At 35.2% G+C, this 12,901-nt stretch overlaps 1 protein-coding gene across 2 annotated transcripts in view; it reads right to left on the reverse strand.

Annotated features, from left to right (window-relative positions):
- Positions 1-12,402, reverse strand: part of CPEB1 (cytoplasmic polyadenylation element binding protein 1) — a 59,582-nt gene extending 47,180 nt beyond the window's left edge. For both annotated transcript variants that reach the window (XM_044665782.1, XM_044665781.1), the window contains exon 1: positions 12,305-12,402. In XM_044665782.1, the coding sequence (XP_044521717.1) occupies positions 12,305-12,380 (76 nt within the window). In that variant the 5' untranslated portion in view covers positions 12,381-12,402. The remainder of the gene's footprint in view (positions 1-12,304) is intronic.
- Between the last annotated feature and the right edge of the window lie 499 nt (positions 12,403-12,901).

Genomic DNA, 12,901 nt, shown 5'->3' on the forward strand with positions numbered 1-12,901 from the left:
AAAATGACTGAATGGGAGGGAGGCAGTAAGAGTGAAAAGTTGAACAAGACTCTAATATATGGTAAACATGGGCAACTAGAAGAATGATAGTCACCTCAAAGGAGGCATGGGTTTCAGGAAAAAGACAGTTTTATTTTGAATATGTAAAATATGTTTTATTGAATATCCAAGTGGGAATTTCTAGCCACTAGGTGAAGCAGGATTAGAGCTCGGAAAGGAAATGTCAGATGCAGAAACATAATAGCTGAACTCACAAGAGTCAATGAGATTACTTGGAGAAAGCAGAGGGTCTCAGACGAAACACAATAGTGCAAATCAGAGACAAAGAACAAGCATGCAAGAAACAGGAGTTGGAACCAATGACGCAGATAGGTTGATATTGACAAGAAAAGGGGTAACTATTATCCTGAGTCTAGGACAAAAGGGATAATATGCGGAGGTGATTTTAATATGGAATTGGAAAGGAGAGAGATCTCACAAGAGACTGTCTTTTTTCCAGTGAATTAGGATACTCTGCTAAGAAGAAGAGAAAGGCATGAACATAAATGGCTTGAAAGGAGACTGCTTTGGACAGCTGTTGGAAGAAATGTAATAGTTCAATCAGAGAAGAGTAAAATAACTAACATGTAGGAGTAGAGGCCTGAGATTGAATAATAAATTTGCCATAATCAGTCAATACAGTTGTATGACCCTCAGCAATATGCAGTAGCACAAGGAAGTAGCACCAAAGGCAGCTAGTGATAGGAAAGTTCTGCTGGGAATGAAGGGATGAAGTGCAATGTGACAATGGAGGATGATGGGCAGAAGGATTCATATGGGTCAAGACCAGCATAAATATGAAGTACTAAACTAAAGGGTTAAGATTTTGATGAGAAGAAAAATAAAGCCAAAGAAGAAAGGAGAAGGATAGAAGAACTGAAGCTGTGTTCAAGGTTAGAACAGCAAGTTTAAAAGGAATGTCCAATTATAGAGATGGAAAAAAACAAAACCTGTTGATAAAATCAAGAGTATGAATACCCTAAATGAGTCTGAGGTAAAGTGATGGTGCTGAAGATGTTCAACTGGGAAGAGCAGTATTTGGATGGCAGTAATAATTATCTAGTACTGGGTTAAAAAAATGAAAAATTAAATACCACAAAATAGTTCCAATTCTATAAGCATTAGTAAACTCTAGTGCCTAACAAAAAATCCTTGGCCCTTGAAGAATTTATTAAGTGATTTGAAGGGGTAGAGAGAAAATACAACCAGGAATGGAGAGGAGACTTTTAAGACAGAAAGAAGAATGTGCCAAACCCAGTGCACAGCCAATACATAGGCTACTGAGATGAGAGAAAGAATATCATGTACAAGGAAGAGTCAAAAAGGCCAGTTTGGATTGAAAATACAGAGTATGAAAAGAATATAAAAATAGTCTATATTTAGCACCTACTATGTTTCAGGTACCACATTTGACAAGACCTTTAGAGACAGATGCTGTTATTACTCCATTTTACAGTTGAGAAAAGTGAGGCAAACAGGTGAAGTGGTTTGCCCAGTCACTGAACTAGAATTGTCTGAAGCCAACTCTGAACTCAATGTCCAGGTGCCTCTTAGCTGGTAAATAACAAAGTGTTGTACCACTCCAGGTAAGAAGTGAAAACTGCCCTGTCTAAAAAAGAAGGTTTACTTAAAAGAAAGGTATTCCCAACTCCCTTGTCCAGATTCATGACTTTTGCTTCTCCCACAACCACTCCTGAATATTAGCCACACATAATTCTTTTCAAAATGGAGCCTATTTTTTACAATCACAATTAAAAACTGCAAAAACCACCAAAATACCGTGACAATGCACCTGACATCTGCAACATTCATCTTTAGTACTGCCCAGTTTGCCTGCTGAGGAGGAAGGCTGCTGGACTGATCAACAGAGAAATCTTGGATAATGGAAAAGTCAATTCAATGGAGTGATGGGGTTGGAAACCAGACTATGAGGCATTGAAAAATAAATGGCAGCCAAGAAGTACAAACAAGGAGTAAAGGCTACTTTTTCTAGGGGTTTGGCTGCGAGAAAATAGAGAATATGATAACTTGAGGGGACAGCAAAGTCAGGGAAAGGTTTTAAAGGAGATCTGAGCATATTTTTAAGACTTAAAAAAGCCAGTGGAGAAAGACTGGGGATTATAAAAGTCGCTCTAAGGCAGTGATTCCCAAAGTGGGCACCACCAACCCCTGGTGGGTGCTGCAGTGATCCAGGGGAGTGGTGATGGCCACAGGTGCATTTATCTTTCCTATTAATTGCTATTAAAATTTAAAAAAAATTAATTTCCAGGGCACTAAGTAACATTTTTTCTGGAAAGGGAGTAGTAGGCCAAAAAAATTTGGGAACCACTGCTCTAAGGGATGAGCTCAGGAAAAAATGGGATCCAGGAAACAAGGACAGGAAGTGGCCTCACCAGATGATCCACCTCTTCTTCTGAGACTGTACGAAGGGACTAGTAGTGGCCTCAATTTTCTTGGTAAAATAAGAGAAAGCTACTCTGCTGAAGTTTAAGAGGGAATCAATCAAGGCAGCCAGGAAAAGCCCAGTTGAGATCAGGCAAAATGTAACTTCAACAAATTCAAAAGCAGGAAAGGGTTTGGGGGAAAAAAGGGGAATGGGAAAGGGCCAAAGGAAGAGTCTAATTCAAGGCTGAGATTTCGAAAACAAAAGCCACAATCGTATTAAGAGGCCAGATCTCACAGATGTTAATGGTCATTTAGTCCCTCTCCTCTTCTACAGATCAGGAAGTAGAGCCCTATTATAATATAGCTAAGAGAAAATAGAACAGCAGAAAACTGACTTGGTTCACTATGGCATCAAGAATGCCAAGAGAAAAATGAGGACAGAAGGACCAACTGACTTGAGAAATCAAAAAAGGCTAAGGCAAGTTAGAACAAATCCAAACTAAAGCAAAGTGCATACACGCACAAACATATAAAAGACTCGTGAGATACTGCAGTATAATACAGTGTGAGATTTGGATTTTAGAAGACCCAAGTTCAAATCCTATGACATTTACTATTAGAAAAATAGACAAATTATGACCTCTTTATCTTGGTTTCATCATTTGGAAAGTGGAGAAACAAATATCTTTATTTACACTTCACAAAATTGTTGTAAACCTTCAAATGAGATGCTGTATATATTTAAAAGCCCTCGATATAGAAACTGTCAGCTATTGCTGTTTTGAGAGTCAGATGCTACAGTTTTTAGGAAGCCCAAATCATAAAACAGCAAGGCAAGATACCATTAAATAAAAATTATTTGTAAAGTTGTAAAGAAGCATGGCTAAAGAAAATATATTAAGTTCACACTTCACACTGTATACTACAATAAATTCCAAGGGAATTAAATGACCAACTTTTTTTTAAAAAGTAAGAAAATGTAATGATTTTGAAGAAATTCTCATATGTTCAACAAACATAAATTCTAAGTAACAAAATGGGATTTGAAGAGGTGTTTTGTAAAACACAAAGAAATGCAGAATAAAAGAGAAAACTAGGAATCATTGCCACGAACAGTAACAAAAATAAGACAATTCTTTATAGATTTTTAAGGAATAAGGTCCATTCCCCAATGCATAATTGGTAAAAATGAAAATTACCAATAGCCACCTGAAAAACTTTCATTTCTAATGAAAAAAATGTAAACAACTCTGGTATCACTTTATCCATTAACCCCTTACACAACTTGGTCTCTTTTGCATTTCCACTAATACTTGGTATTTATGAAGCCTAAGTAACAATACCAATATAACTGCTCTCCCTTTCTACAGCAGAGTCCTATCAATCTCCCTCCACCCAATTCATCCTACTCACTTCATAACTGCTCTTTCTGGAATTAGGCTTCTTAACCTGACCTAAGTGAATTTGTGGGAGTTTTTTTAATATATTGGCAACTATTTCAAATTAGTTTTAGCTCCTTTTGCAGTCCTATGTATTTTATATGTTTTAAAGTATTATAAGGGGCCCATGACACCAACAAATATAGAACCCATACTCTAAAATATCATTTTCACCTAGTCACCTGCCTAATCAAATTCTATCCCACTTCCCATTAGAACATGTTCCATGACCACATTCTAGTATTCTAAACTACCCCAGGTACCCAACTTTTTCTGCCACTACTTTCCAATGAATGCTACAAAAGATATTCAGAGAAAGAAGATTTCTGTATGGAATGGAAACACTTGGAGGAGGTAGGACTTGAAAGGTAAAGATGAGGGTGGGGGGGACAAGATAAGAAAGGCAAAAGATTCTAGGTGGGAGCAAAAAGGTCAGAGAACAACATCAGCAAAAAGAGAGGAAAAAATTTTGTGTGTGTATCATTTAAAAGGAATAATGAAAGTAGTCTGATTGAAATAAAGGTTAATTAACAGGATACAAAATAAGTTCACACAAATCATCAGCATTTCTATGTATTTTCAACAAAGGCCAGCAACAAGAGTTAAAAAGAGAAACCCTGTTTAAAATCATTCTAGACAATATAAAATCTACTTGCAAAGGCAGGAATTATATGCACACAATTATAAAATACTTTTCACATAAAGTTAGATCTAAACAATGGAGAAAAACATTAATTGCTCATGGGTAGGCTGAGCTAAATATAATTAAAATTTCCATCATGCCCAAATTAATTTACTTATTCAGTGCCATATCAAACTACCAAAAACTATTTTATAGAACTAGAGAAAATAATGAAATTCATCTGGAAGAATAAAAGATCAAGAATATCAAGGGAACTAATGAAAAAATGTGAAGGATGGTAGCTTAGCAGTACCAGATATTAAATAGTACTATAAAGTAGTAATCATCAAAAACAATCTGCTACTCACTAAGAAATAGAAGTGGCTAAATGATCTCAGTAATGTAGTGTTTGATAAACCCAAAGATCCCAACTTTTGGGATAAGAACTCGCTATTTCACAAAAACTGTTTGGAAATTTGGAAAACAGTATAGCAAAAATTAGATTTAGAGCAATATCTCACACCCTAAACCAAGATAAGTTCAAAATGGGCATATGATTTAAATGTAAAGAGTGATATAAGTACATGAGAGGAACATGGAATAGTTTACCAGTCACATCTATGGAGAAGGGAAGAATTTATAACCAAATGAGATAAAAAATGATTATATTAAAATGTTTATATACAAACAAAACCAATGCAACCAAGATTCAAAGGAAAACAAGTTGGGGAAAATTTATAACAAATTTCTCAGATAAAGGCCTCATTTCTCAAATATATAAAGAACAAAGTCAAATTTGTAAGAATCCAAGTTATTCCCCAATTGATAAGTGGTCAAAGGATATGAACAAGCAGTTTTCAGATGAAAAAAAATCGCTACCAATAAGTGTATAAAAAATTATTCTAAATTACTCTTGATTAGAGAAATGCAAATTAAAACAACTCTAAGGTACCAACCTCACACTATCAGATTGGCTAATATAGCAATAAATGTTGGAGGAGATGTGGCAAAATTGGGACACTGATGTATTTCTGGTAGATTTTTTAACTAATCAAACCATTCTGGAGGGCAATTTGGAATTATGCCCAAAGGATTATCAAACAATGCAGACCCTTTGATCCAATAAATACTACTAGCAAGGCCTATATCCCAGAGACTTTTTAAAATGGGAAAGAACTTGCTTTTACAAAAATATTTATATCTGCTCTTTTTGTTGTGGCAAAGAATTGGAAACTAGAGGGATGCCCCTCAATTGGGGAATGGCTGAACAAATTGTGATATATGGTGGTGACAGAATGCTATTGTGCCATAAGGAATGATGAACAGGATATTTCAGAAAGAACTGGAAAGATCTATGTGAACTGATGCAGAGTGAAATAAGCAGAACCAAGAAAATATTGTACACGATAACAGCAATATTATGGAATGATCAAATGTGATCAGACTTCACTACTAAGAGCAATACAATGATCCAGGACAATTCTGAAGGACTTATGAAATAAGAATGCTATCCACCTCCAGAGAAATAAAAATGCAGATATATGACTTATTGCTTGTTTATTTGGATATGAGTTTTGGTTTTTATAAAATTATTCACTTACAAAAATGAGTAATATGGAAGTATGTTTTGTGTGAAAATACAAGTATACCCCAGATTGAATTGCTTTGTTAGATCCAGGAGGGTGGAGGGAAGGAAGGAGGGAGACAATTTGGATCATATAATTCAGAAAATTGGATAACATAATTCGGAAAATTTATGTGGAAATTTGTTATTAAAAGAACAATATTTTTAAAAATATTAGAATATAAAAAAAGAAATAAAAGGTTGCTTAGGAATAACAGGAAATGCGTGTCCAATCTTAAGCTGGTACCATTCAAACAGCCAGGTAAAGGACACATCCTGTTACAATAAGAAGCTGTTATGGCTATGAGGGAATGGTGATTTCTCCAGGTATCTGCATTGATTTTGTACTTTTATTTCATCTCTTCATGGGACAAAACAATGCTCAAAAATCTAATTACTAGACTAAGTAACTTCATAAAATAAACTGAATATTTGTTTCCTCAGGCTTATTCCTTTTCTCCCCTAGGCTGGTCTCTACAAAGAGATTCAGCCCTTGTGATAGTTTAGAACACTGTCTCTTCTTGACTCCTGCCTTCCTCAGTGGCTAGGGGGTTTCTGAGAATCATACCTTGGGGAAAAGTAGTACCTTTACAGCCTGGTTTTCCTTTCAACCCAAAAGACTTTTCTCCTTTCACTAATATACACCATTATAGCAAAACAAGTATTTATTAAGTGCCTATTATAACCTGAAGGAAACAAGACACTTTAAAAATAATGTTCAAGTCTTGAATTCTAAAACTTACTCTTCCAACATTTCAGAATGTTTATTTAACACCTACCTGGGTTTGATAGACAAGTTTTATCATTACTAAATTTGTCTTTTGGGAAGGCAGACATCATTACCTATGAGCTACAAGTCAGCCTGTGTGTAGTGCTACAACCCTTCCCATGACTACCATCCCCTAAAAAGCTAAGAAGTTACCTTCTCTTCCTATTATCCAAGTTCCATCCTATTTAGTACTTGGCAGAGATCAATTTTAAAGTCCACTGGAATTAACTGCATTACTTTAAAATATAGTTTCAGAATATTCCTGAACTAGAACAGAAAACAAACTACTTAAAGGAAAAAGAAATCAATTTTAATATCAGCTTGAGAGATTTAGTTTTTAAAAAAAGTTTAATCCATTTAAAACAAAACAAAAAAAAACCTACTGCTGGAGAGGATGCTAGAAATAGGTACATTAATGAACTATTGCTGGGATAGTCAACTGGTCCAACCATTCTGGAGAACAATCTAAAACTCTGCTCAAATGACTAAAAAACTGTGCATACCCTCTGATCCAGCAGTATCACCACTACAGTCTGTACTCCAGAGATCAAAGGAAAAGGACCTATATGTACAAAAATATTGATAGCAGCTCTTCTTATAGTAGCAAAGAACTGGAAATTGAGGAAATTCTCATCACCTGGGGGAATGGCTGAATAAGTTATGGCATATGAGTGTGGCATACTACTATGAAAGAACTGTATGAACTGCTGAAAATCTAAGTGAGACAAATGGGACTATACTGTGCACAGTAAACAACAATGTTGTGATGATGAATACTTGTGAAAGATTTGACTACCCTGATAAATATAGTGATTTAAGACAATTCCAAAGAACTCATGATAAAGAAATGTTAGTCTACCTCCAGAGAAAACTGATTAAACTCTGAGTATAAATTGAAGTATATTTTTCTCACTTTCTTTATACTTAGGAAGGGTTGCAATATGATAAATAAGGAATTATGTTTTGCATGATTTCACAAGTATAACTGATATTGTTTGCCTTCTCAGGAGTTGGGGGGATGGGTGGGAGGAAGAGAATCTAGAACTCAAAATGTAAAAAAAAAGGGTCACATTTTTCTTTAAAATTTTAATGGTTAGCCCCAAAATCTAAAGATAATTTAAATTTAAACTGTTATGAAAATCTCAGCAACTCAAAAGTGTGATTATAAAATCTTATTACAGTAACATCATTCATCTAACTAGGTTGTATATCTTGTAACCTCAACCTTCTAAACATAGCACTACCACTAAACATTGCATTTAACTGAGAAAAATCTCAGTAGCCTGTTCTGCTAAAAGTTCATATTTCAAAAACTCAAATTTGTTTCACTGCAATTGATATACTGAGAAACGTTTTAGAGTTTGCTTGTTTCATTTCTTCCTTAAAAAACAAAGAATACAGAAAACAGCACCACCTCAGAGTAATTCAAACTGCCACCCTTCTAATGCTCACTTCCATAAATGAGTTTAAGGTCTTTGTCAAGGTGCAGTGGTCAATTTATTGCAGATTTTCTAGTGCTGTAGTAGCTATGAGCTGGTCAAAACCATCCTCTCCCTGTCACTACTGAAGCTAAATATGCTGCAGCAGGAAACAAGGCCATCAGCAGGCCAAGACTGATTCCTGAACTAGAACAGAAAACAAACTACTTAAAGGAAAAAGAAATCAATTTTAGAAACTGCCACTATTTTAGTATTTATGTATTTCTTAACATTTAATAATTATCAAACTGTGCGACCTTTCTGATTACCTTCCCATCTTTTTTTAAGGTGTCACTGATGAGCCCTACACCATAATGCACAGCTCACTGCTCTCGGTCAATGTTCAAGATAAGTTAAGCAAAACTGACCAGATTCCAAAAAGGCTGTTAGGACAGTAGTGGGTCAAGACTTGGTTTCTATGACCCTCAGTAAATTACTTTCTGAGATTCAGTTTCATATTTTAAATTAAGGGTATTGGACCTGCAAGGTCCTTTTGACAATTATAATTCTAAAAAACAAATCTATAAGAATATCCCCCCCAAAAAAACAACTGTAACTCAAAATTTTAAGCCAAAAAAAAGTTGAGGCATTAAAAATTCCTTTTGCATAATCTAAAAGTTTGAAAATTTATTTTAACTTAATCTCATTTAGATTTTTGCTTTGTCATTTAGAAAGAAAAAAATAGCACCACATATCTAACAGCAGATATGACATATTTTTTAACTATTCATTTGATTTTTTAAAATGTTCTTAGGAGGTTCTCTCTCTACCCCCTTTTTTAACTTCCCTATTACTGTGCCACCATCCTCTCAGTCCCTCAGGCCTGAAACCTAGATGTCATCTTTGACTCCTCACTATTTCTCACCCGTGTCCAATTATCTAATCTTATCTATTCTATGTACCATCTTTCCTCTGACTCATCCACCATCCTGGTGCAGGCCCTTATCATCTCATACACCACTGGGCTCCACTATTTTTCTAACATATACGTTCGAATATGTTAGGAGGACAATAATGTAGATAGTAAGGGTATGGGGACAATTCAGAGGGAATGCACCACAAGTGTCACCATGCCAAGACTGAACAGGTCTAGCATGTTATTCAACATGCTCTAAGCATTGTTGTAATAAGAGCAAAATTCTAACCAAGAAAATTAATGTGGGATTGAGCATAGTAAGTACTTTAAGAGCAGAGATAGCTCTGGGTGAAGGAAAATGATCAAAAGAAGGGAATCTAAATTAGAAAAATGTTCTTAGGAGGTTCAACTGAAACGTCAGCCTGCTTCTCCAGAGAAGCATACTTTGTGAGAACGAATGGCAAAGAACTAAGTTATTGGAACTAATCCCCTATAAATTCATGGCATAACTGCTTAAGAAAATGACTCTTGGATTATGAGATGGAGAAAAAACTGCAATAGCCTACTGACTGGCCTCCCTGTCCCTCAAGATTCTCCCCAGTTGAAACCATCCTCCAACTCAACTTTTCAGGTGATTCTCAAAGTGCAGCTCTGACAATAGTCCTATTTCAATAATAATTCAGTGGCTCTCCCTATCAGCTCAAATATCTAATATAAAACACTGTTTTGATTTTTCAAATTCTCCAACAAAACCTAGCCTCTTCCTATTAACCTTACACCCTCTCCCACCTCTGTCACTCATATACTCCTAGTATTGACATTGGCCTCCTGGCTTTTCCTAAAATACCATACTCCAGACCTCCTGACCACTTTCTCTGGCTCTCCCCAAGCCTAGAATTTCGGTCATTACTTCTGCCTCCTGACTTTCTTCAAGGTTAAAGTCCAACTTCCTGCAAGAACCCTTTCCCAGGCCTCAATAATCTTTGCTCTGAGACTATACTTAATTTACTATGTGACTCCATAATTCCTACAGAGTCATGTACATGTTATCTGCTCCATTAAGACATGGTTTCCTTGAAATTTGTTTACCTTTGTCTCTCCAGTACTCAACAGTGCCTGACATATGGTTAAGAAAGGAAATGGAAAATAAGTTTTCTTCACAACTTGCTAAAATTTGGCTTTATACTTCATTTGAAAGTGAAAGCTTTGTACACAGATAACAAAATCCAATGTCTAGATTACAAAATTTGATAATCATTAGTACTCCAAAGGGATGTCAAAATTGCCTGTTTGATGTGAATCCATACTTTCAATCTCTTCCTGTCTTTGGCCCATATCACCTGTATAATGAAATAAAATGCAGTGGATTTTGAAACTGCCAACAATAACCAAAGATATCCAAAATAGTAAGTTCATTTTCTTTTTAATAACCCTTACCTTACATCTTAAAATCAATACTGTGTACTGGTTCCAAGGCAGAAGAGTAGTAAGGGCTAGGCAATGGGGGTCAAGTGACTTGCCCAGAGTCACATAGCTAGAAGTATCTGAGGTCACATTTGAACCTAGAACCTCTTGTCTCTGAGCCTGGCTCTCTCAATCCACTGAGCCACCTAGCTGCCCCCACAGTAAGTTCATTTTTCTAGGAAATACAAGCAATTATTTTCCAACTTTGGATATGGTCTAAGGAAATGTTTCCTAGGGTACTCGAAAAACAATTATATTAACAAATGAAACTACTTATAGATTCAAAAATGCAATGAGTGATATAAAAGCAATTATAACCACCATTTAAGAAGTACTCCAATTGTTTCTAACGACTAAAAACACAGACACTCAAATTCATAAGATAAAGGGAGTTTTAAAGTACTCTATGTTGAGAGGTCACTAAAAGCAGTAACAACTCTCAGCAGCAGCAAAAAAATATATTTTTCTTTCCCTTAAAATTATTCTAAATTGTGGGATTTGAAAAAGCAACCAATTTGAACAAGTTAACATCACCCATTTCTGACTCTGGGCTTTACCATCAAGATTTAAGGGCAAAGACAAGTTCTCAGGTTCATTTCATTCCCAATTGAGTAAACAAAATTTTACTATTAGGTGAATACAAAAATAGAAATTCCATTTGCTTTTTTAAAGGGAGTGGTTACATGTATAATCTATATCAAATTGCTTGTGTTAATGAGGGGGAAGGGGTTGTTGGAGGGAAAGAGAGAAAATGTGAACTCAATTTTTTAAAATGATGGTTAAAATGTTTTACAAGTAATTGGAATTTATTTAACAAAATAAATAAAAATAAAAGTAATGGTTATTTTTTGTTTTGAAACCCAAAGTCTCCACAAACATTTTATACATCAATGATTTTCAAATCCAGTTCTATTAACATCCCAAAATGTCTCCAATAATCAAGTTCCATTATAAAATTCCCCCAAACAAAACCACTTTCATCTAAAAACCTCCACATACATACATATATATAAGCCTTATTCATATGTTACAACTTTAAAATAATTAGTGTTATACATCAGTTATCTCAAGTTTATCTTTAAGAGCACTAGTCTTCTGCAAGTAATTGCTTTGACACAAATAGAAAACTTTTATGATGCTTCTACACTCCTTCAGTACTCAGTGAATGTTTACTCCAGCCCAGTCCTCAAATCTTTAAGATGAAACGGGTAATTAAAATTTCCAAGAGAAAAATAAGGCTTTTGCTCCTTCTTAAGAGGTTGAGAAAAACTATAAAACTTTAGACATCTGGGCACAGGAACCATTACCAAATAGTTTTTCAGTGCTTTTAAAAATACTCTAACCAAATGGCATTTCAAAATAATTCCTATTGATAAATGTCTCCAATCTTCCATTTGTATTCCAAAACTGTAAATGTCTCACATAGAAATACAAATCCTACTGGCATTATAAACAATCAAAAGGTATGACATTTTCAGGTATTTGTTATTCTTTTAAAAATAAAAATTTTAAAGCTACCCAGAATACTAGTGTAGTAATCTACCCCAGCCTTCATAATTACGAACTTTAGTTAGCTGCACCTGTAACAACCCAGTCCATCCCTGCTTTCCCCTGTAGACCAACATCACCTGACAAGTGATCGTGCCTTCCTTTTGTTATAGGTGTTGTGCAGACTCGACTGAAATCCAGAGAGTTGTCCAACATGGCGTTTATTCTACGGAAAATATCAGCATTGCTACAGGTTGAAAGTGCAGGGGCTTCAGGGCTATCCCAGCAGTCTTTGATCCTCCCTGTGTCTTCTTTCTAATATGACAGAGAAAAGATTCATTTAGCCCAAATACATTTCAAAAAATCCCACACTATCAAGTTAAATCAATAATGAACTAATAATATTAGTCCTTTGCTCAGTAACCTGTTATCTTCTTATCCCTAGGAGTAGCTTTTAACTCACAGATCTTTTGGCAAAAATCCAATCAAGATCTGTGATAATGCTTTGGGATAGGGAGATCTAGGATTTCCTTGAAATCAGAACTCAGATGGAAAAAAATAATCCCTCTACCAATTCAGATCAGCACATTCTCTGCAATTTATAGCCTTATTGAGTTAACCTGCCCACTAAGAATTTGACTTGCCCAAAGTCATAAAGTCACTGTCAAAAACATAATTTGAACCAAGGTTTTCAATTATTAATACATATATAAGCAATTTGAACACTTTTGTATGTA

The sequence above is a fragment of the Gracilinanus agilis genome, chromosome 2 (genome assembly GCF_016433145.1).
Source record: "Gracilinanus agilis isolate LMUSP501 chromosome 2, AgileGrace, whole genome shotgun sequence".
NCBI lineage: Eukaryota > Metazoa > Chordata > Mammalia > Didelphimorphia > Didelphidae > Gracilinanus > Gracilinanus agilis.